Raw genomic sequence first — 25,395 nt, 5'->3', positions numbered from 1 at the left:
TGTGGTTACGTGTTAAGATACGTCCAAAGCAGTGGAAATGGTGACTTCACTGATCAACAAGGAGTTTTAAAGATCCCAAAATACCAAGGTGCTATGACATCATCTGTAGGTTTAACAGAGCAGAACGTACACAGACATTGCGGCAGGAGGAATTTATTGAATAAATTAAAACAGGGATAGAAAACATACAATACAGCCTAGTGCAAAAAGCAATAACATTTTAGAAAAATATATCAAATATATTAACATTAATAGTAATATTGATTGACAACAGAATGCAGTAAAAAAAAGTATATTTACATATTTTAGGTATATTATGATTTCATTAGGCTTCATTTGCCTTTGCATTTCTCGTATCGGCGGTGGGGGGGGGGTTTTCAATAGGTGCGAATTGCAGGGGCTTTTATCTAAAAATGCATAGACCTGACTTGGTTTAAACAATAAAGGATCGTAGGGTTGAGACCACAGCAAAGGTTTGGAAAGTACGTCTAGCTCTTGATATGGTGAATTTGCTCACGGGTTGACACAATTCTTCCATCCTCAAACTCTTCTGTGATTGAGACAATTTTCAATCCCCCGCCGGATTCTAAAAACAAGACGTTATTATAAGTCACATTTTTTTCAAATTTTCTCCAATTTCTCTCCAATACACCTTTCTCTTAAAGGACCTAAAGAAAATGTAGGTTTGATCTATGGAAACCCAAGGTCTACACTTTTATGCTAAATGTTTCAGGCATTTTGATCCATACATAAAATGACTTTTGATCTATACAATTGTTCCTCGTTTTCTAGTTAAAGAGCATTAGCCAATAACTCTCAGACAGTCCCATGATTTCATGCCAATGCAGGTTGTTTTAACACTTACCTTTTGTTTCTGAGGAGTGGGATGTTGGCATTCTGTGCACAAAGACACAAGTTTAAGTACATTAGAGAAAAGTTCACAGGGTTTAAATTGGAACGATGAACAATTACAAGTGCACTCGAATAACTGAACGGGTTCTAGAGAAACCTTTAATGCTATTTCAAAACCTCACTAGAGGTTTGCTAGATTAACCTCTGTCCACCAACATTATCATTTATTTAGGTTTTGTTTACATTGAGATACACCAGATACACATGTTAATGTTTGTTATTTAGTACATACGTAATGTCTTCTACTTCCAGGAGACGTCGATATGTGGCAATTTCCATCTCCAGTCTCGTCTTGACGTCCATTAGAATCTTATACTCGAGGTTCTGACGCTCCAGGTTATACCTTAGCTGCTTCAGTTCATCTTCAATGTTGTCGATTAGACCTTGTAACTGGGACAACTGGGACCTATAACTGGTTTCTGTCTCAGCCAACGTCTCCTCCAGTGCAGAGTTCTATAATCGTATAATATATGTTATCGAGTTTAAGAACGTTTCTAGAACGGTAATAAATGTCTAACTGGTGGGGTCAATGTTTTCATTGTTTCAGCACCCGTAATCATAAGAGCATATGAATATTTGTATGTAAATACAAGACAATATCACTAAAAATCTTTATTTTATATTTATCCGTGCAGGGAAAACATACCATGCTGAGGACAGTCTGTAGATCTATCTCCAGGATCTGTACAGTATGTCGCAACTCAATGACCTTACTTTTCATCGACTCCAAATGTTCAGATCGATCACTCACTTGACAATTGAGTTCTTCACTCTGTGACATAAACATACAGTTTTGTTTGTTGACTTCCTTTGTCATAATGAGTTAAAGAATCCATGATTTATCAGGAGAGGGACTTGTTAGGTGTGTAGGTAATATGAATTTGTTGTACCTGAGCAATGAACCAGTTTTCGACCTCTTTTATGTTCCTGTCCATTAACTTTTCGTACTCCTCTCGGATCTCTGCCAGAGCCTGTCCTAGGTTGACAACGGGAGCAGCTTTGACCTCCACGTTGACTCTGGCACCGAGTTGTGTGCGCAGAGAGTTCACGTCCTATTTAGCCATAGAACAAGGAAGCATGATCACCATTCACAACTATATTATCTTTGTGTAATATCATGGCTGTTATTTATGCTTATAAATCTCATTTTATAACTATATATATGTATCTTGGCCACTCACAGATGCAGTGCATATACAAGAAGCCAACTACATTGGACCAGTCATCAAGACCAAAGGGGCATAGATGACTCTTGGACTTCCCTGGCCAAAACATGATTATCATAAAGATTTGCCAAGCCCATTACCTCTTCGTGGTATTTCTTCAAACAAACCAGTTCCTCTTGGAGGTGTTCCAGCTGGAGTTCTAAGTCGGTTCTCTCAAGGGTCAGTCCGTCAAGTCCTCTTCGAAGACTACTTACATCTGCATCAACCACATAGCGCAGGCTGACCTCCATATTATATCTAGACAGACAGAACGTAGGACCGTCCATGAAAACATATAAATTTGTTTCATACTGTAGTTTGCTTCTATCATGAGCAAGGTTCTAATACAGGGGCATCCAACCTGCGACCCTCCAGCTGCTGCAGGACTACATCTCCCATAATGCTCTTTCAGCTAAGGGGCTGGCTGAGGAGTATGGAAGATGTAGTCATACAGCAGCTGGAGGGCCGCAGGTTTTACACCCCTGTTCTAATATCATTGACAGGTCTGGTGTGAGGTTAATGGGTATGTTTCATTGCAGAACGAGCCATACGGCCCATTGCAGTACCGTATCTTCATTCTTTACTTTTAATCTAGAAAAAAATATAAATTTTCCTATTTTTTTTTTATATTTGTTCCATTACATGGACAACCATGATGCCAAAATCCCAGCCTTGAGGTTAAGGATTCCTGATTACAGTATTTTGACAGCACTGTCATCTTTACAACTAGACGTCTGATACAAAAATTATTTGATACAAATGTTGCAGGTTTATCTATAAGCTCCATGCTTTTTCCATACATTTTCTTTCTCTTATTGCTGTGCTTACTTGGTCTGTAAGTCTTCTCCTGCCAGACGGGCATTATCTATCAGCAGAATGAGACTGCTATTTTCAACTGTGGCTTCAGAGATCTGTAAAAAGGTTGGAAATATATATTTTTAGGTCTTCAAATTGGTCTTTAAAGTTATAAATGGCAGTTTATATAATAAAAGTACAGGCAGTAGAGTGCCAGCCTTGAAAGAAAAAAAAACATAGGAATGGGCTATTGGATATATCGATGATTTCTAGTAAGCCAATAATAAATATTTTTTGCTCAGGCTACTTCCAGATGTAAAAGTAAACAGTGAAATACTGTGGATATTGAATAATAAAATGGTTACAACTGAGCTACCTTAAGGTTTCATGAATACCAAATCATTGTTTTTTCTATAAAAACAGATACCTGTTTCCGGAGCTCCTCAATTGTTCTGAAGTTACTGCTGGAATCCGGGAATGTTTGAGGAGTATGCTTCTCATACCACGTTTTAATTTTTCTCTCCAACTCTGTGTTTTCCTCTTCGAGCAAGCCCACCTTCTCTAGGTAGGTCGCCAATCGGTCATTCAGTAGTCGCATAGTTTCCTTTGAATTGATGTGAAACCCAAGATCATGTTTCGTGCTCTGATGGCTCCCAAAGGTAATTAGTTCATAACCATGACCACCATGTACGCTTTCAAATCCATGGCCAAAACGAGTGCTGGAAACTCTTTTACTTGTTGAACCTACATAAACTCCAATGGCACCAGAGCAACCTTCAGGATAAGCAGAAGATGTCTGTCTGGAGATCTTTGGATAGTGGCCACCATGGCAGTAGCTTGCTTTAAGAGAACCAGCATAAGACAAAGCTTTCCTAATGCCTAGGCTCATGGTGATAGTATTGGATAAAAGTTGGAGTTGGAGTTGACTTGGAAAGCACAGAGATTGGTAGTTTTTCTTACTCGAAGATCCACTTTATTTATATCAACGTTCATAGGTGTTGTCAAATGTAGGATAGCTTTATGTGAACTTTATAAGCGTCTAAGTCCATTTGATCTTTTATTCGGACTCATCAAAGTAATCGTTAACAATGGGCCATGTAAGCATACATTTTGTAATGCCTTTCCACTTGACGTGGATATACACCCCTCCCTGTGAAACATAAAGTCTTATAAACAAAGGCATATCACGTTGCGGGGACAGATAGCACTTCCAGGAATTCTATTCGACTAGCTGGGCTCAGAAAAATGTCCACGCAAAGACTAATTTACCCAGTCCACACAATTTGGGCACGTTTTACTGTACATAACTGTATTAACCATGATTCCTTTCCGGCATGGCAATATAACACAATAAAAGTGTGTGTCACAAGCCCATGTCAACGATGACAATGAATATGGAAAGCACCAGACCCACATCATTGAATGATTCCGTTTATTAGATTTTCTTACTTGTTCGACGCAATATGATTGTTATGTAGTTTATTCTTGTGATTCATATCAATGAATGCCCTCAATGAATGCATGTTTCTTAATCACAAGGAGGCTCTTATTTATAGGTCAACGTCAGCACACATATGCGGTTAAACAAAGCTAATTTTTATTTGTTTTAGCAAAATGAGAAAAATAGGTGAAATTTTCCTTTGAACGAAAACATGGTGGACCTGAATGCCAGTGCTGTGTAATGAAATGCATCCGTTACTTACATAGTTGTCTGAAAGATTGATGTACAGATCATATAGTGACAAGAACCTAAACTATGTATATGATGTTTAAAGGCAAGTTTGAGCACAACTACCACCGCTCAAAATATGGCCCCCAACACTGTAAAGTTATGTCATTTAATTCTTCTGTCCCATTTGTGAAGCTATTTCATTTGTTGAAAACAACTCTTCGTTTCCTTAACGACATAATGGATGATGGATCTTGGGTTAATTGTTTAATATCTCCTCAGCGATGTGGAAGAAATAACTTTTCCACCAATTTCCTCCTTTATGATGGCTTGAACCTTGGTGGTTGTTGTGGTTGATGAACCTAAAAGGGAAGGATTAAAAAAAGAGAATGATGTCTACTATTACCAATATCTAAGTTAAACACAAGATGGACCTATCACAAAATTCAATGTTTTGGCCTCCAGCGTCTAAAAAAATTTCCTTAATGTTTTTCTCTTTTGTCACCACTCAATCTTATCTTTTATTGGCCACCAAAAACTCTCAACATTTAACATTGGTCTTTAGATACCAGACAGTACATCATAGTTGCCAAAACTCCTGTCTTACTCAAAAAGTGACTCTTTCAACCCAAGTCCTGATCTCCTAAGCCCAGTGCAGCTTTAGAAGCTACAGACTGTATTTGGGGTTGAAGGCATCTGAACTAGTTTCCTTAGCATGTTCTTACCAAGGACTTTTCAGAGATTGCAAGTAAATACAAGCACAGGTAGACCAAGTGGAAGAGACATTGACCCATACACCTACATTTATCTGAGCAGAGACAGAAAACATGCCTAATCGTTGGGTACAGATGGCAGCTACAACTGCATTAGGGATTCTACAGGATGCTTCAAAAAGAACTCTAATGTATCTTCCTAAAGTAACCAGACTAGTAGCATGGTGGACCTAGAAAGGATGGATGGATAGATCAAGATAGATCGATAGAAAATATTTCTCACCTGATGAAGAGCTACTTCCGCTGGCAATTCTAGAAAAAGATGGAATAAAATGTAAATATATGACCCCTAAAAACACTTGCCCCTAGTGCCTAGTATGTTTTTGAGAAAGGCATAAGGTATAATGCTTTATTGTTACAAACTATAAATGTGCTAAAATATTTACAACACAGGCAAATTAGACTTTAAAATGGTTTCTAAAGTACCCATGGACCCTAAGCCCCAATAGCCATCCCTATAAGACCCTGCCTACAACCGAAATATCGGAATTGATGGAAGTAGTAAATAATATCACTTACTTGCCACCTTCCCCCTCCAGGAGCTGGTGATATGTGGCAATCTCCTGCTCTAGACGGCTCTTGATGTCTAGGAGAGCTTTGTACTCCTGGTTTTGACGTTCCTGATCTGCACGGAGTTCACCCAACTGAACTTCTAAACCACTGATGGTAGATTGGATCTGGTAGAGTTGTGCAGAATAGCGTCCTTCTGTTTCGCCTAGTGCGGCTTCCAAACTGGCTTTCTAAAGTTAAAAAAGTTGGCTTGTTATTGGTTCATACATATAATCATTTATTACGGTCATAGTAATAGTAATCTAATATTGATATTGCTAGGCCTTTCAAGAAACATGACCTAGAACCATTATAATCAAATTAATTGGAGGAAGTATTAATATCTACTAAACAGAGATATTTGTCCACCTTAAGGACATGCCTTTTAAAAGGTTATAATGGTTTACAGTGTGTTACAACATATAGTGGGTATGAAGGTCATTTAGGTGATTAGTATAAGGTTCTCGTCATCACTTACAGCACTGAGTTGTGACTGAAGTTCCATCTCCAGGCCCTGCATGGTGCGTCTCAGCTCTGTGGTTTCGCTCTTGCTGGTCTGTACTTGATGAGTATTGGTGGTAACTTCCTTCTGCAGCGTCTCAACCTTAAATATTGGGAAACGACAGTCACACTTAAATAGCCAGATATAATGATGAAACCCTATAAATGGATTCAGCCCCTTCAGTTGTATGGGACACCCTTATGTGATGTCATAGAGGCTAAACATAGCTAAATCGCTATAATTTACAGTGACTGTTTTTAACTTGTCACCATCAAGTATTGCCTCCTTATAGTTAGTATTCAGAATTTTTTATCTGCCTTTTTCAAAGAAGCGGAATATTAAGGAAAGCTGGTTTATGGGTCTGATGGCTCTAGAGTGGGTACTCTTAACATGCACAATTAACAATCAGTAATTATTATAGGTAAGTGTGTCTTGCGTAACCAGTGCCAAGACCCCCTACACAGTAGTCTAGGTTGCTTTGAACCTACTACCTAGAATAGCCAGCCATTGAATTTATACTCAGCATATCTGCATAGGAGATGTTCAGGATCTGATTCATGAATGATGGAATGCCCTACCTGGCTGGTGAACCAAGCTTCAGCTTCTCTCCTGTTCTTCTCTGAAATGTGTTCATACTGCTCCCTCAGGTCGTTCAGTGTCTTGAGCAGGTCGACTCCTGGTGCAGCATCCAACTCCACATTGACTGTGCCGGCGGCTTGTTGTTTCTTCTCACTCACTTCCTACCCGGGTCAAGAAAGAGATGACATTGTCATTAAGGTACCAGGTTGCCATTAACATTCAAGCACAAGACAATCAAGCCCACCTTATCCAGTGGCAGACTAGGCATCTGCACCGTGTGCCAAAAATACTACCGCTGCTAACAGGTCTTCAATTGGCAAGCATTGGGAACCCAATAATTGCCATTAAGGATTGTTCTCCGCTACTGCATTTATAATATAATGGATTTCAGGTACAGCATTGAATATGGGTGTATAAGGAGAAGTGCCTATAGAACTGACAAGGCGTGAAGAAAAGTGGAATGGTGTGTGAAGTACGAAAGTGGCCAGTGAGCACACAGTGGTGGAGATCAAGAATGGGCAGAATTTAAAACTGTCATTAATCCAAATACATCTGCCTCCAGATGTCTCCATAACATCTAAGCTCCAATAGACCAGTCAAGCTTTGGTTTTTAAAAGGTAACATAAATGCTGATTTCTATAGATGATCTTGCCTCCTCGTGGTTCTTCTTGAGATAAATAAGTTCTTCCTTGAGACCCTCAATCTGGAGTTCCAGGTCAGATCTGGTCATGGTGAGTTCATCCAGAACACGTCTCAAGCCACTGATGTCATTGTCAACGCTCTGGCGCAGGGACAGCTCATTCTCATACCTGTGTTTGCAAATTGAAATCAATACCAATACATGGCAAGAACATACAGGGCCAGCCTATCCAGCTGTGTAGGTCACCCATCTACAGGCATCACCAAATGTTAACCATAGCCAGAGTATTTTAGTAAGCATGCTTATGCCATGGTAACCCTTATACGTACTAATAATGTTATATGGATAAAACACTTTGTTTTGGAATGCTCTTGTATCCGTGTTTAAGTGACCTTGTAGGGTAGGTTATTCCCTACCGGGACATAACAAAGTCCAGGGTATGTGATTTTAATGTGTTCATTGATGATTTTGTCAAGGATGCAAAACACTTACTTCAGCTTGAAGTCATCAGCAGCCAGCCTGGCGTTGTCAATTTCCAGAATGAGTTTGGAATTATTAATTGTGGCAGCAAAGATCTAAGGAGGAAGAGAAGGGCACGAGTGAACATGATATACTTCACAATGCACAGCTGAGATCTGCCACCGACTTTTTTTTGGCAGATTAAAGAGGAAATTGTACCATAAAAACTGTTTTAAAAATGTAATTTTAAAAACAGTAAACGGTAACAGTAAATGACCTATTGCTTTGCTTTTGTAAGACAATGTTCTTGGCTATTATTGGCCATCCTCATCACCAAGCCATGCTACTACCCCCTCTACTATCCTAAAAACATATCACGCTCAATGTTTTGTTTAGGGTCATAGACCTAGAGGATAATATAGCATATATAAATATTTCTTATATAAATATTTTCTTGGCTTCTTTAAAGTTTTTATTCTTTACAAAGTATGGATTGTAGACATTGGTCTTGAAAATGTAGTCTGTATTACTAATGCAAGGTCTGGGTTACTTTGGGTATAAAATTAAGGTCTTTCATGCTTCAGAGACCTAACTGTTTTAAGATGAGAATACTACAGAATATGTCTTCTCTTTTACCATGAGAATACTAAATATAGTTAAATTGTTTCTTTTTGAGAACTTTAGAAAGCCTTACCTTGTCCCGCAGTTCATCAATGGTGGTGTAGTAGCCACTAAAGTTCTGCTCACGTACAGTGAGTGAGGTTTGCTTTGAGTACCAATCACGGATTTTGGCCTCCAAATCGTTGTTGGCTTCCTCCAAAGAACGTACTTTATCCAGATAATTGGCCAGACGGTCGTTGAGGTTCTGCATGGTGTACTTTTCATTGCCAGAAAGTAATCCATCTCCACCACCAAAGCCAGCACCATAAGATGCCCCGGAACTAAAGTCTACCCCTCCACCAAAGGATGACCTACCACCTAATCCAGAACCGAATCCAAATCCTGACCCCCCTGATGATGCCAATTTAACACTAGACACAGACATGGCAGATCCACCGGATCCACCATATCCACCATATCCACCGTGGACACTGGCTGCTCTGTAGATTCCATCACTAAGCCTCGAGGAGACACCGCTGCTTGTCCTCACTGAACTCTGACTGAAACCGTAACTCATCGTGATGGTGGGAGATGATGAGAAGAACAAAGAAACAGACCAAAAACGTGCTTGGCCAAAGATTCAGGAGTGCAACTAACCTTGTCTTATGCCCTTTCTTTTATGCTGTCCATTGGGGGGGTGTGGCACTCCAAGACAGCTATTTTTCTTCTTTTTTTTTTTTTCTTCGACAAAATTTCCACCCCTAAAGAAGCCACGTCTTAAAACCAGTTCTCAAATGTCCAACGACAGCTATCTATGTAACAGATAATTATCTAAGTGCTTGCTGCAGGTAAAATTCATTTCTCCAATTGTATGTGTCAGAAACATTCCTACAACTGAATACAATTCTGCGAAAATTCCTAGTAACTGCAGAATGTGAACTTCTTCACTGTAACAGTAAAAAAAAAAAACTATACAATGAACTATAATGCAGAAAGACTCTTCAATAATATATATATATATAATTTTATTGTTAATCTGTTGTTTTTCTCCCATGAATGGCCAATTTTTTTATAGCTAAGACACTTGTATAATACCTACACCTTATAAAATGAATAAATGTAAATAAATATATACAGAATGATAACAAAGGATATCATGATATTAGAGATTGTATATTTAGCGTTCCAAGTTCTTTGTTCTTTTTCCGTTTGAAAGAACTTGGTTATAAAACATCCTATTTCGGTTTTGCCGTTGGTTCGCGCGTGTCCCAAGGGCCAGTCTAGAGGCTATTTCTTAAAAGATATTTAACATGTCAAGGTAAGCTTCCTCGGGGAACCATTCTGGATGTGGCATGTTCTAGTTTGTCATAGCAATGAAGTTGACTGCAGGGAGTTTCAGCGGTCACAAGATCGGACATGAAAATTGCATGGGATAAATATTTTCTTCTTAAAAAAAGTATATGGATTCTTGTCAAGCACTTTCATCTTTATGTCACACTTATATGCCCCCTGGTTAATCCTGCCGAAGGAGAAAAGGGGGTCCAAGTGTTGCAGATACTTTCTGCTCCTCTGGATCTACAGGCGGCTCATTAGGTGGGACTTTTTGCGTGAAGCCACTTGCTGTGGATTATTGGGAGATCTATGACCCCATCTACTAACTCTGAAGAGCAAGGACGCACAGTCACAGGGTTATAACCTGAAGCCAATGGTCTTGTCCAAGCACATGGGCCGGCAAAGGATTTAGCAATTAGACCATCAAATAAAGAGGTCACAAAGAGTGCAGGTCAGCCTTGTCTGGGGGCTTGAGACCCACCAAAAAAGGCTTATTGGCACCCAGCATGGATCACATGATATCCAGTTATTGCCATTTTATGAAATATCACATCCCCAGAAGCACATTTTCATTGAGAGATATATAGAAAAATGCTGCTAACATACTGTATCCACGTTTCATTCTGGGAATGGAAAACCAGTGATGTCCTTTAGATGTAGCCACAAAGGTTACAGTAAAAATGCCATACAGCCCACTTCAGCGCCACTGGACCTTGTCTCTTAAGAGACATTCCTGTTTTATTGCTAACATTCATGGGTTTAGATGGAACTTGGATCTACTTAAAGAATGGTGACCTTTACCCGCTGCACAGAATCTGATTATTAATTCACGAATTAAGTGGAAGGAAGGGTTCTGTAATATGTTGTTCCTCTTGTTCTTTGACTCATTGCTCATTTGCTGTCAACACTGACCTTCTGGGTTGTTATAGTTGCCCTGAGTCCCTTCTCTTTCTACTTGTAACCTGACCTTAGGTATAAGAGCAGTTCTGACCCTTGACTTTCCTGAAGTGACCATTAATCATGTCTTTGGAGTGGGTCTTGTTCAGTATCTGTTGGAACATCTAAAGTCATGATGGCCCCATGAACACGTTGTCCTAGACTAGCAGGAGCATTGGTGTTTTGTGAAGATTTCAGAGACATTTAGAGCTCAAGTATGCATTTTTCCCAGCCATCTCCTGGACACAAAAAATCAGAATGTGTGAGCCTATTATGACCATAGCCAGATTAAAGTACTTAGAGACCTCCCTTAACCAATGTCCTCACACAGAATATCACGGAGGAGGCTGCTGAAGATTAAATGTATTTTAAGAAATATTGTCCAAAATAGGGCATGACTTAATACCTAGTCAGGGCCGACACTATTTGCGAGCCTACGGGGTTACACTGTCACGGATGACGAATAATGAGGACACTATCATAACATGTTTACCAACAATCCAAAAGTGATGTGGGCGTCAAGAAGATGGGACCTTTGAGGTCTTACAGCTTATGTGACTGTAACGATCCTCTATGAACTTTGGTCTACTACAGAACGTTGGTAATATCCATTTTTCAGATGATGATGATGACCATTATCTCATTTTTAGCATTTTTATTGTATTTGTTCATACCAGTATACCATTGAACGCATTTTTAGGGTCTTTCCTAGCTTAGTAAGGAGACAAAGTTTATTTGATGTATTTATTATTTAGTATTTTGGGTTTATTCATAACTTTTGCGTAGAAAGGAAACATGTTTTTAGTTTGATGTACATATGACTGCATATACGTGTGAGATAAAGAAAGTGTATTTGTTTTAATTTCTACTAATGTATGCCATTTAAATTGTACTACCCTTAGTTAAAATGTTATGGTATGGTTCAATGATGTAGTTTCTTAGTTTGTAGAACTCTTGGAAAACACTCTTGAATTAGGTCACTTCTTTCCAGTAGAAGAGACTTCTTCTTTAACAGTTGTATGGACTTTGGTAGTTGTGGTGCTGGTGGTTGTGGCAGTACCTGGGGAAAAAGAAGAAGATCTGTAAATGCCACGTAAACGGGAACCGATATCCTAAAGATTGGAATTTTAAGCCTTCTTTTATACGCCTTATATTATCTAGTGAAGTTTCCAATGCTGAATGCAAAAGCATTTTGAGTGTATCCAATAACGCTCTATTAGTAGGTCACCAGGCACATCGACGTTATGGGTTGTGACCGATCAGACTTCCTACTTAATATCTAAGGCGCTTGTGCAGTTTTTATGTATGACCCCCTGCTAGCAAAGTGTAAGAATGTAGTGTGTGGCTGTGTGCAATCAGGAGGTGGCTACACTCATGTCATTTATTGGCAGCTGGCCTTAAAGTGACGGAGTCAATTTTTATTCCTAGTCCCTCCCGCCTTTTAGGCCCTATGGGACCCTTGGTGAATCGTTTGAGGACCACATGTGCATTGTAAGAATAGTTACCTGAGCTCTCTTTTTTGGATTCGCCAATGCTAAGGGAAACAAATGAAACATGGTAGAATGAGTTAATTAACAGTACATTTAAAATGAAATTTTTTTTGTATGATTTTTACAGACACATTGATGTTTTACTTTACGGGTAAAAAAAAATCGCCTTTGTTTAGAGGTCAATAGTCCATTGGCCTACAGAACACCTATCTATAGCGATAGTTCTTATAAGACCCATGTATTCTAAAGTTAACAGCAAAGAACAAACAGCTTTGAATAGATTTTCTATGGCTGACAAAAGAGATAGAAAAAGAAGATAGAAAGAAAACAGATACTGTGAAGAAACCAGTCAGGACCGACCAGTTTATACAAGCTGTGATCTACTGTATATTGTCCGGAAAACTACGTTGCTTTGTAAACAGTGACGTATGATCATCTCTGTAGAAGGCCATATCAGTCCTCTCTATGTGGTCACCTGGCTCCGTGCTCGTCCAACAGGTTGCGGTAAGTTGCAATTTCGGCCTCCAGGTGCGCCTTGATGTCTAAGAGTGTCTTATACTCCAGATTAACTCGTTCTATGTCCGATCGGAGATTGGTCAGCTGTTCTTCGATGCTGCCAATGACAGACTGGATTTGACCAAGCTGGGCGGAATAACGTGCCTCCGTTTCTGAGACCGTGGCTTCAAGTCCACTTTTCTGAAACACGAGATAAAGGGTTTTTTGCGTCATGCAGCTGCTGATAGAAATATATTAGTTGTGTCTTTTCATTGTTTGCACTTTCCTTATTCATGCCTCATTTGTTGTGTTCATTGTTTGTATTGGATGTTGTCAGGGACAGACCTTTACTTCAACCACGACCTTAAAGTATTGTGCAAACATGTTCCTAGAATAGGAATTATTGCTTACTTATTAAATTGCTCAGTTGTTGGTCCCCGACAAAATTATATGTTCTATTGTAGATCCTTTTCATCCATAATATCTTAGAAGGGTCTGTTCTCAATGTATTTGTAGTTGCCTCGTCTGTTGGTCGACTTACCATGCTGTGATGGGACTGCAGCTCGATTTCTAACCCTTGCAGAGTCCGTCGGAGCTCCGTTATTTCCGTTTTGCTGCTCTGCACCTGCTCTGTGTTACTCACGACATCCTTCTGCAGCGCTTCACTCTAGAAAAGTAAAGATATCCCAAGTTGGATGGACGATCTCGGCTTCAAAACAGGAAAAAAAGGACGGCGATGTATTGTTACCTGAGACAGGTACCAAGCTTCTGCTTCCCGTCTGTTTTTTTCAGCAATGTATTCATATTGCTCTCTCATTTCAGACAACATCTTGGTTAAATCCGTTCCAGGAGCAGCGTCCATTTCCACATTTACTGTTCCACTCATCTGCTGACCTTTGTCACTCATATCCTGAAAATTGGATGAAACAGAAGAAGTCAAATTTTGGTGCAAAGGTCTTCCTACCAATCATAGAGCTTCCATTTCCAAACCCCTCACTCCGTATCTGCACCATCCACAATCTCCTCGTCTTTAATCTCTTTCCACCCGTCTTCTTAACCCATATGTTTTCTCCCAAAAACATATTCACTGGCACTACCAACTACACTCTTCCTGCTCTTTTGAAAAAGTGTCCTCTCGGAACCCAACACACATTGTTTTTACGTATTTGATTATTAAAAGTTCATAAAGGTGTTTCCACTTGTTCCTCTTTTGTACTTGACTAGGTTGACCTACAGTTCAGCTAGATATGGCGGTCAATATACCCAAGGTGATAACGCAGCTGCTCCCCAATAACTTTGATTGAACTTAGCCTTATCAAATCGGCTAGATATTAGACACAGAAAGGAAGGATAGCCATGTCCTTCAACTACATTAACTACGCTATCCCCGCCAGCTCGTTACTAAAAGTACTTTATTCATCTATAATCATAGTATGATTTCGACACCCACTTCTGCATGGTTCTTCTTCAGATAAGCCAACTCTTCCTTCAGATTCTCAATCTGCATTTCCAGGTCAGACCTGGCCAGGGTCAACTCATCCAGCACTTTACGCAAGCCATGGATATCAGCTTCAACGCTCATACGGAGGGAGAGTTCATTTTCATACCTGAAAAAAATAATGAAGATGGGAACATTTGAAGTGGTCCAGGCTGGCCAAAACCTCTCAGGTTCTAAGATTGATTCAGAAGTCTATCAATTATGTTTTTGCACTTATGCAGACAATTACCTGAGCGTAAATGTTCCTAGAGGAGAATTGAATGTTTCCTTTGGACCGTGAGGTATAGATTATTGATACATGCTTTAAAACATGCCCATCAATGGCACCCATGGATAACAGGTTGCCTTCACTGATCTATCATATACCTTAAAAAATGGCCCAGAAAAGCAAAATGGACTCACTTGAGTTTAAAGTCATCGGCAGCCAGTCTCGCATTATCCACCGCCAGAATGACATGGTTGTTATCGATAGTAGCATTTAGAATCTACAAAATAAAAGCATGAGACCTTTAACGTATATCTAAACAATGAAGAAACAAATATAGTGACAGAGAAAACCACATCCATCTACTAGTCATGTTCCACTGGGTCAAAGTTCTAATCCTTAACCGCTTAACTTTTCACGGGCTACATGTGATCAGTGATTGCTAAATCCTACAGCTTACAGGACCCTATCTAATATCCATTTATATCTTTGGTTTTCATCCATTTATTGCTATTGAGAAAACATCTGACGGACGGGCTTCTGAGGTCCCAAAAAGTTTATCTGTCTAGACCTCTTTGGCCCAAACAAAGTATTGTCGTCAACTAAAGACGCCATCTTCTCTTGGACAAATACAACAGTATCCATGACCCTTACTACCGGCAAACACCATTAAGGTTTGCACTCAGTATAGCTTTACAATCTCTATGTAATATAAAGAGGTTGTATCCAACCACATGCAACCAAACGGAGATAAACATTGGGCAAACTCCATCTCCCACTGGCAGCTCAGAATTCTACTGCGGGTAGAATCGTCTTCCCACCCAAAGGAACACCGGAGAACATTGCCAAAGATATTGCTTAGTTTATTTATAATGCAGTTGGATCTTTTTTACACATCCTATTTTGAGAATGTAGTCAGGGAGTCATGGATAAACTCAAAACCCACAATATTTAGGTAACTATGAAATGATAGCATTGATTTGGGAGTCGATATTGGGATTGTATATAGGCACCCGGTGATACGCTGTAACAGCGAGAAATTAGTAAAACTTCCTTACATTACATCTAAGCCTCATTTATTCAATTAGGATCTATCTATATAAAACAAATGAATGACTTGAGTGTTAATTAAAACAATCTCCTTTACAAACAGTAAGTGGCCCAAGGTGGCTCCATCCTACCCAGTGATGTTGGATAGTGACCTGCCATGTTGTATTCCTACCAAGTTTAGCATCGGAGCTTCACAGATTCATAGATCACTTGAAACAGAGTACAAATTGTACTGTATGTTGGAAGTACAAGATTCAAATAGCTTCTTAGAGTCCTGTTATGACTTGTTCATTGTTTATAAGTCTACTGAATTTTTTGCCGGACTGGCGAGTGACGACCTGCTGTGTGTGGACCTCTTCTCATGTTTTATTCCCATATAAAAATAGGCTCAATGTATTAACGCGTTATGTTTAATGGGATTTGAAAGGATCTGCATGGGCAGCAAGGTGAGCGATGTATCACATACCTTCTCACGCAGCTCCTCGATTGTCGTGTAATAGTGGGAATAGTCCTGCTCGCGCACAGCGACCGACCCTTGCTTCTCGTACCACTCATGGATCTTCTTCTCGAGGTCTGTATTGGCTTCTTCCAGTGATCTCACCTTGTCCAGGTAATTGGACAGGCGGTCATTGAGATTCTGCATGGTGTACTTCTCATTGCCAGAAAGCAAGCTTTCAGCAACATTTGAAGCATAGCCTGCACCGGAACCGCCAAACGACGACCCACCACCATGGACAGAGGAAAAGTTACCCCCATAGCCAGATGATACCAATCTGGCAGTGCTGTGGGAAATCCCGGATCCTCCGAAGCCCCCGTGGACACTTGATGCACCAAGGATGCCCCCAGAGAGGCGAGAGGAGATGCCACTTCCTCCTCGCATGGAACTGCTCTGGGCAAAGCTGTAGCTCATGATGGTTCGGAGATGGACCAAAGAACAGAAAGCTACCTTTAAGGGACTGGTACCGAGAATGTCAGTGTCCTAAGCTTACCCAGGCTTCCTTTATGCTGTCCTTGGCTCCTGTTGCCATGGTGATGTTTTGTAGTGGTTTCATGTACCCTCCTATCTGGATGGGTGCCATAGTCAAACCTTTCCAAATCTAACTTTTGACAGATTCCTCTGTGGCAGATGCGTATCAGTTTTCTTGTTCTCGTTTTCTTGCCTCACAAAGAAATCATTCAAAAACAAGCAGTTTTGGGCTTCAGGCTATGAACGTAACCCGAGAGTTACCTTTCTGCTTGTAGCAAAATAAATAGAACGTTCTCATTGCTTTGTGTACATAAAATATGCTCAGCACGAAAATACAGGGTTCCAAGAAGAAAGGTTTTCGTATTGCGGCAATAATCATGCATTAATCATTCGCTTCGGATATCTTTTAAAAGAACTAGAAATGAGAATGATTCAAGTGTTTGTGAAGTTTTGAAGGATAAAGTACAGTTCTTGTAACTTCACAAAATTTAGCATATTATTTTTTTTTTACATTTTTTCATATTTTTTAATTGTTTCAGACCTGCCTCCAACAAAGAAAAATTTCGTAAAAAAAAAAAAATGTATAAAAAATAAATATTATTATTTCTCATTATCCCCCAGTGAAGGGCACACTATATATATGTACGGCACACCAGAAAGATAGGATTTTATAATATTTTTTATAATATTTTTATTGAACGTTAAGAAACAAATCTGTGATCATATAGGTATTTAAAATTAATTAATTGAAGTAATCTAAAACTTGACGGATTCTCTTTAATAACACGTATGCACATTAGAAAGAACATTTTTTATCTGCATTGTGTTAGCTAAATTGATAGCCAATGAAGTCAGCTACCTATATTTAAGGGACAAACCAGTTTTGCAGCAAGCACTGGTAAGAAAGCGTCCCCATTTAAATCAATGGGAGCGCTTTCTGTGCATACACATAGTAGGAGGCTCTCGTTAGAGGCTTGACGGCGACCGGGAGATGTGTTGGGCTGAATATATCTCCGGCAAGCCAATGCACTAGGGTCTGCGGAGAAAGGCAAGCATGGAGGGGGTCTTAACCCTTGACGCATTTCCAAAGGGTCAAAAACGATCATTTAAAGAGGAGACTCAGTTATGATATGCATTAAAGTGCAGTGACCTTTTAACCCGTTAATGACAAAGCACATACATGTACGGGCTCAAAATGCATTGTTTGCAATGGGTTTAGGGACCACCCATTGTCCTTAAGGGGTTTGCGCTGCTCCTCCGGTTCTCCGGGTCAAGAAGCGAATCCTCCGGGTCACGGGAGCGTGGTCTTGACACGCCCCGCTGCCCTCGCCCATTTTTTCCTTTAAATGGGGGTGTTTCCCGCTGCTGTCAGCGGGAACACCCACCGGCATCCGCGGGACCTCCCACCGACATCAGCAGGACCGCCCGCTGACGTCAGCGTGTGCAGTCCTGGCCGCGTCCCGCAAGGGAAGGCTCCTGGTAGCCGGCGCCGAGAAGTTCCCAGGTATGGCGATTGGACGTCCTAAAAAAAACCTGAACAGTTATTTATTAAAACTCAGAGGAAAGGAGCAAATAAAGTAATATAGGAGAAAAAAAACATTGTATGTGCTTTGAAATCTGGAATATTTGGGGTGAGGACGTGTTAGGGGTGTGTGAGCCCCGTGCAAGCCAATTTAGGCCAGTTTGTCCCCGAAGGGTATTTGTAAAGTCAGTTGCCTCTGTATGCTTTAAGGCACACACCCTGCTCTCAACCAGAAAGATAAACTGCTTGCACAAGCTACACCGAAGAGCGATTCTTTGTGCTGGGCTTAGTGGTTTGGCCGAGAACCTTATCAGATATTATGAGTCATGGCTTTGTGAAGAAATATCCCAACAACAGAGGGATCAGAATATCAGCCAGCTCCATGCATGGATATATTCGCAATATCAGGGGTGTGATGGATTGTCTTGCTTCTTGCCAGGTGACCCCAGGAACAGACAAAACAGGTCCTGACAGCCCTATGAAGGAGAGAACATTCGCCCCTCTTCGGAATTTTAAGCTCTCTTATACCTTTTTTTTTTGCGAACACGTTAGAAAATGTTCTATTCTTCCTAGAATATAACTTTTTGAGATGAAAGTGACGATACAGGGTGTAGGAATCTACTCAATCTCTAAACGAATCGGAGGTGTCCAGCCATCCACAGGGACATCCGAGGTCCATAGTTAGGGAAGGGAACCATGGAAGGGAACCATGGTTAAATCAAGGCATTGAAACTGCATCTCTCCTGCACACTCTGCCTTTAGCGCATAAACCCCACCGACTTCCATAAACAAGCACCTGCCCGCAGAGTATCTCTTCCGCTGCAGCTGCAGCTTCCTGACACAGTAACTCTGAGCCTTGCATCTAATTTCCCAGCATAGAACCATACAGTCGCCACTCGTTCCAGCTATTCCATTGAAGTATGACATTACAATTTCGTTAATCATACTATCTCTTTAGTCACGGTATGTTGTTTTTATTGTTGGTTTTATTTTACTTGATAGGTGTAGCTGTTGACTCAAAAGTGAAGAAGAAGGATGGGGGGGGTTGTGATCAGTAAACAATAGTACATTGTGTGTGGAGAGGGTTCTCTGTTTACCTTAAAATGAAAGATGAGAGGTGAAAAAGTCACAGCTGATAAAATAAATGAGAGCTTGTCACACTACAGGCCAAGCGGGGAGATGAGAATATATATATATATATATATATATATATATATATATATATATATATATATATATATATATATATATATATATATATATATATATATATGGCAAATAAAAGGAAATAAAAACCAAAAATGTCTCAATCATAGCTTTTATTAAATATGAAAAAATAGCTTACATGAATTAATAAAGAAATAAACGTTTCTTACAAGAATATGGTGAAGAATAATGTGATCAGTGTTTTGTTCCACTGAATAAAATGGAATTTTTTCATCTAAAAATGTTCGCAGTAGTAAATGTTTTGATCCCATTATGTGTAATGTATTTCATTTATTAGGGCCTTTTAACACTTTTGCTTTCTGGCATTTTAATACAAATAATGCGATAAAAAGAATGTTTTATAGTTACTTATAGGTAAGTAATAACAGACGCGACCCAAAGGGGCTACTTAATTAGCCATCTAAATTTACCTAATTTCTTTGGTACCTGCCCCAAAATTTCCTGTCATTGCAGCTGGCCCAGCCTGCTGTCCTTTGTTCTCTGTAGAGAAACCGGGCCTGCCTGGACGCCATTTTAGAAGGCAAAACACCTTAATGGTGCTCTCCACCAGGCAGTCCCTCGCCGGTTTCTTGTGTGATGACAGACATCTGATAAAATAAGTGATAAAATAACCTAAAAAAAATGTGAACATCTGTGAAACTTCATCTAATGCAGAGGGGTAACTAGGGGTGGGAAATGCGGGCCTTGTGACTTGTAGTTTGATTGTTGTAGGATACGGCTCCTTAATTCCTTAGATTTTATGTAATTTCATAGCCCCCAGCACTTTGCGTGTATATAATTACTAGACATTTAACATTTAATTGTATATGCAATAATTATGTAGCACGCCAAGGAGAGAGAGATAAATGCGTGTCATGACATAACACGTAATACTGGTACATCTTGCTCTGTCAGACCCATAATTCATCATTGAAAAAGATAAACCAGGTTTTTGGGGTTTTTTTCGTTACTATGGAGGAAAAAATTTGGCAAAAACCTACAGGTTCTAGAAGATTAGGTTTCCTGCAGGAGTGAGGCCATCAGTCCCACATGGGAACTCTCCAGGTTTTGCCCCGGACACCCCGGGTGAACCATGGCTTCTCCGGTTCTCAGGGTAATGGCGGTAAATCTCCGGGTAGGAGAAGCGGCGTTTAGGCACTTCCACTCCCCACCCTACTCCCCTCCCATCCCCATACAAATTGACAGTGGCATCACTAGGGTTGGTGTCACCCGGTGCGATGATACATGGTGTCACCCCCTCGACGTGCGTGGTGCCGTAATTCCTCCTCCACTGTCCCGTGATGATCTGCCAGTGCCAGGTCTGCCCACCTCCGCTCCGGTTGCACCGCAGCGGGCGTGCTATGGTAGGGTGATCCCAGGCGGATTACACTCTCGTAGAGTTCCCTGCCTGGTGTGGTGTCACCCCCGGGTTGTGACGCCACTGCAAATTGAATGTGTTTGGGGCTAGTCATGCCCACATATGTGGCTATCACCATTGACATGGCAACAAGAGGCGAGGACACCTGGCTGCGGGTGAGGTAAGGGTCTGAGAGAGGGTGAGGGAGGGAGTATGTACTATATGTATGTTAGACTGAAAGTGTATATATACGTGTGTTAACATGAAGGTGTGTGTGCGCATGGATGTGTAAGTGTTTGTGTGTGCGCATGAATGTGTGTGTGAGCATAAATATATGTCAGTGTCTGTGTGCCAGTGCTTATGTGAGGTACAGGGGGCCGGCACAGAGTGCTGATGGGTCCATTTGGCCGTGCCTGTCCCCTCAGGTCGGAATGTACCAGCTCTCCCCTGAAGGGCTGTAACTTCCCAAGGCCAGAGGAACGGCTGCCCTAGTTGCCACAAGGTAAGGGTACACTTGAGGCATCTGACGGCAGTGCCCCTATATATCCTTATGCATGGCCTTTGACCCTAATAGCGTATTTGAGTCAATCTACTTACAACTAAACAGTATGCTCATATAGCTGCCTGTCATATGTGCAGAAGAGCTGTAATGTGGGGGATTATATGGGAAAGGAGCTCCGGGAAGATACAGTAAAGGGGTATGTATTATATATATATGCTTGGTAGAAGGTTAACATACAATCATATACGGTAGTTAATATATAATGCTCCTTCAGGGTTAATCCCCCACAAATTGACATAACTGTCCAACTATTAATTATGGAATTCACAGACTTTCTCTTTCTTTTCTACTGATCATTAACATTCCACTACAAACATGTCAGACACTGGATTTTTTAAAAAATCATGACATTTTTTGTATAAACCAGCCTTGGAATGATCTTTTTTAGTGAACGTATAATTTTTTTTTCCCTCCCCTTGGCTTAGAAAGTAACAGGGTTTTGTTTTTAAATCTCTGGCAAATCAGTTCTCATCATTTCCTTTCCACCAACAATAATTTATGTTTTTTTTTAAAAAAAATTCACGTTGCGAATTTATCACCCCGGTCACCGCAAGCCTGAGGTCTTAAAAAAAAATTCAGATGTCATAGTTTTCCTACAGGCTGCGATTAAAGCCGACGCATGTCAAAATATTTCTTTCACTGCAGGGCTCGACTTGGCCCCAGAGATATGCGGAGAATTAAAGGATTACTTCGCATGGGGCAGGCTCAGTAGAACTTTGGCAGGCATGCGCTGCCCGTAAACTTAAGACACCGAGCACCTAGAGCGCTAGTGACTCCTTCAGTCAAGAAAGGGAATGCGTACCCTGTCCAGACACCCAATCATACAAATGAATGTCGTTTGACGGGGTGGTGGATACGTGGAACAGCCTCCCAGCAGCATGCGTTGGAACGGCATGAAGCTATCCAGAATTTAAGCCAAGGCAAAGGACTGATTAAGGTTTGAGCTTTTAAAGCAGGGGGAGGCAGGCAGAGCAGACGGGCCAGATGGTTGTTATCTGCCGACAAGTTCTGTGTTTCTATTAACCCCTTAATGACAACATTAATTGTCAAAATGCATTGTTTTCAATGGGTTTCGGGACCGCCCATTGTCCTTAAGGGGTTAATGTAGAGAAATTGCCAGCACACGGTGCGTTAACCTGTTATATACAGGCTAATACTGAATGGCAACACAGGTGTATACAGTATGATCATACAGCTGTCAGCAACCATACGTCCTAAGTGGCCCTATTTAGGAGTGACAGTCCCTTTTTAGGTCCTAATGCCATCTGTCCCTCCTTCCTCCCCTGATGTCCCTGTTTTCGCTGGGTATGAGGGTATCGCAGGGTTCTACAGCCCTACAAGCAATAATAATGCGTACAGAAACAAAAGAAATGTGTTTATAAATAAAAAAAAAACAAACAAAAACATTTCCTTTTATATTCCGTACTCGTGCGCGTAACTCGTCGTTAATAAGTCACATAAAAGTAATATCAGTGGCTGATCCATAGTAATGTCGACACTGAGCGGGATAGCGGAAAGCCAGGGCATAAGTCCTGATGTTGGGACTGTCCTAGCAAATTCAGGATAACTAGCAACTATGCCCTAAGCTTCCTTGCTGACACACGCACATAAGTCTCCTACTGGAAGTACGGAATGTGTGTTTAAGGTAATCCTTCAATGAACACAATGTTATCGGCTAATCAGGTCCGGCAGGTAAACATCTGATAGGAGTTTCCAAAGGCTGCAGTCACACAACAACGTCATTAGTTTCCATGAACACACACATGCAGCATGTATAACTCTTCTAATATGTTTACATTACTAAACTCACAAGATTATATAGGCATGTGTACTTTACGGAGAGGGTGGTAGATAAAGGGAACAGCAGCCCAGCAGAGGTGGTAGAGGCTAACACAGTGCATGAATTTAAACATGCATGGGATAGGCATATGGCTCCTGACTCTAAGACGAGACGAGAGGAATGTTTAAGGTCTGAGTCTTTATATCAGGGAAAAATGGACAGACTGGACGGGCCGAATTGGTTGTTATCTGTCATTAGCTTCTATGTGTATATATATATATATATATATATATATATATATATATATATATATATAATATATATATACATACTGTCTGATACAAGTATATACTGTGACACAATACCCCTTCACTTTGGTACTCTGTCCGGGAACTGCAGTTGGGCGGCTTATCCGGTCCAACAAACAAAATAACAAATTATATGCAATAATGGCAGCACTCGGTATTTCAGCAGCTCTCTCTCTGCCTCTCTCTCTGCCTCTCTGCCTCTCTGCCTCTCTCTCTGCCTCTCTGCGTCTCTCCCTGTCTCCCTGTCTGCCTCTCTCCCTGTCTGCCTCTCTCCCTGTCTGCCTCTCTCCCTCTCTGCCTCTCTCTGCCTCTCTCTGTCTCTCTCTCTGCCTCTCTCTCTGCCTCTCTCTCTCTGCCTCTCTCTCTGCCTCTCTCTCTGCCTCTCTCTCTGCCTCTCTCTCTGCCTCTCTCTGCCTCTCTCTGCCTCTCTCTGCCTCTCTCTGCCTCTCTCTGCCTCTCTCTGCCTCTCTCTGCCTCTCTCTGCCTCTCTCTGCCTCTCTCTGCCGGAGCCAAATGATCTCTCCCTTGCTCTGAGACCAGCAGGCTACTTAACTGCCTCTCCCATTAATTAGTGGGACCAGGTGAGTGCTAGGAGAGTAACCGTGAATCTCCGGACCGGATTCCCACCTGCTGGTCTTCGGCTGCTCATAAACTGTGGAGTGGAGCACCGGCCCGCCCTACTCTCCAAATGCTGCACCCCAGGGACCCAAAACACACAAATCACAAATATCCATAATTACATTCTTAACAATACATCTCCCTGGGGCTAGTAAAACTATTGTGGGTAACCACCCTGCAAAATATAAGGGGATATATAAACTCCCTCCATTATCATCCCCTGCTTTCTGTCACAATACTTACAGGCGTATATATATCTATCTATCTATATACATATATATATATATATACCGTCTGATACAAGTATATACTTACAGGCGTATATATATCTATCTATCTAGCTATATATATATATACCGTCTGATACAAGTATATACTTACAGGCGTATATATATATATATATATATATATATGTTAATGATACAGGGCCAGGCTGGTGTCTGCAGTGTACGTATTATCACCATACCTGGGAACTTGCCGGTTTCACCCGGAGACTCTGGGAGACACACTGCTTCTCCGGGTCTCCAGAAATCTCTGGCTTGTGGGAGTGGCATTCTGACACGCCCCACTCTCCGCCCATTTCCCGCTCAAACAGCAGCATGTCCCAGAACATCAAGCGAGACCGCCCACTGACATTTTAGGGACCGCCCACTGATGTCAAATGGACCGCCCACTGAGGTCAGGGAGACTTCCTGGCCGCTTCTCACAAGGGGGAGCTCCGGGGAGTTGGAGCCATAAAGTTCCCAGGTATGATTATCACTTGCTAACCAGCAGGCTGGCCCCATGTCAGAATACTCATATTTAATGCGGGAATGCCGCTAAAGAAGTTGGAATGGCCTGTTTTAAATGGCTTAACAAGCCTGTATAATGTAGTCAGCGCCGCCATTTTGCATCTCAGTACATTTTATATAGAAAGCACCAGTGAACTCCGTAGCACTATTACAGTAGGGAGAGACATTTGGTCGTGCCCACTCCCAGCCCACGTCCCCTCCCACTCCCAGCCCATTTAAGGTTATCTGGGGCTAGCCCTGCCTCCATGCACACCTAGCTCCGCCTCCATGCACACCTAGCCCCGACTCCATGTAATATGTAAAGCTCTGCATACAATGTTGGCACTACATAAATAATTGTAAATAATAATTAGACCGTTTTACCAATAAATGTCTCCTGCGCGGATCTGTGGGGATCAGTAGCAACGACCAATGCGGATTGGAAAATAAGATAAATATTTGGTTGGGTCCAACGCGGTGCGGCGGATCCAACGCGGTGCGGCACGTTTAATGAATTGGGGTTAGATGCCAAAATGCTGCAGTTTCCCAACTTCCAGTCCACAGGGCACTGAAGATTACAGGTTTTTTATCGAATGATCCTAATCATTTTAAATAA

At 41.1% G+C, this 25,395-nt stretch overlaps 3 protein-coding genes across 3 annotated transcripts; all 3 read right to left on the bottom strand.

Moving 5' to 3' along the window:
* Positions 1 to 488: 488 nt before the first annotated feature.
* On the bottom strand, positions 489 to 3,801 carry LOC128470915 (keratin, type I cytoskeletal 17-like). Its single transcript, XM_053452769.1, has 8 exons — positions 3,340 to 3,801; positions 2,946 to 3,028; positions 2,219 to 2,375; positions 1,803 to 1,964; positions 1,559 to 1,684; positions 1,145 to 1,365; positions 866 to 897; positions 489 to 586 (listed from the first exon to the last, which is right to left on the bottom strand). The coding sequence occupies exons 1-8, from the start codon at positions 3,799 to 3,801 to the stop codon at positions 489 to 491; spliced, it is 1,341 nt and encodes a 446-aa protein (XP_053308744.1).
* A 315-nt stretch (positions 3,802 to 4,116) lies between these two features.
* Positions 4,117 to 9,260, bottom strand: LOC128472143 (keratin, type I cytoskeletal 19-like). The gene is made up of 8 exons (XM_053454221.1): positions 8,778 to 9,260; positions 8,117 to 8,199; positions 7,637 to 7,793; positions 6,984 to 7,145; positions 6,382 to 6,507; positions 5,874 to 6,094; positions 5,578 to 5,606; positions 4,117 to 4,943 (listed from the first exon to the last, which is right to left on the bottom strand). Exons 1-8 carry the CDS (start codon positions 9,258 to 9,260, stop codon positions 4,849 to 4,851), a joined length of 1,356 nt encoding a protein of 451 aa, XP_053310196.1. The 3' UTR covers positions 4,117 to 4,848.
* A 2,421-nt stretch (positions 9,261 to 11,681) lies between these two features.
* On the bottom strand, positions 11,682 to 16,676 carry LOC128472144 (keratin, type I cytoskeletal 19-like). Its single transcript, XM_053454222.1, has 8 exons — positions 16,156 to 16,676; positions 14,837 to 14,919; positions 14,387 to 14,543; positions 13,685 to 13,846; positions 13,478 to 13,603; positions 12,917 to 13,137; positions 12,457 to 12,485; positions 11,682 to 12,011 (listed from the first exon to the last, which is right to left on the bottom strand). The coding sequence occupies exons 1-8, from the start codon at positions 16,597 to 16,599 to the stop codon at positions 11,929 to 11,931; spliced, it is 1,305 nt and encodes a 434-aa protein (XP_053310197.1). The 5' UTR covers positions 16,600 to 16,676; the 3' UTR covers positions 11,682 to 11,928.
* Positions 16,677 to 25,395: the final 8,719 nt, after the last annotated feature.

Source organism: Spea bombifrons, chromosome 13, assembly GCF_027358695.1.
Source record: "Spea bombifrons isolate aSpeBom1 chromosome 13, aSpeBom1.2.pri, whole genome shotgun sequence".
In the NCBI taxonomy this organism is placed as follows: Eukaryota; Metazoa; Chordata; class Amphibia; order Anura; family Pelobatidae; genus Spea; species Spea bombifrons.
The sequence above is the reverse complement of the archived record's forward strand: the minus strand, read 5'-3'. Positions and strand labels throughout refer to the sequence as shown.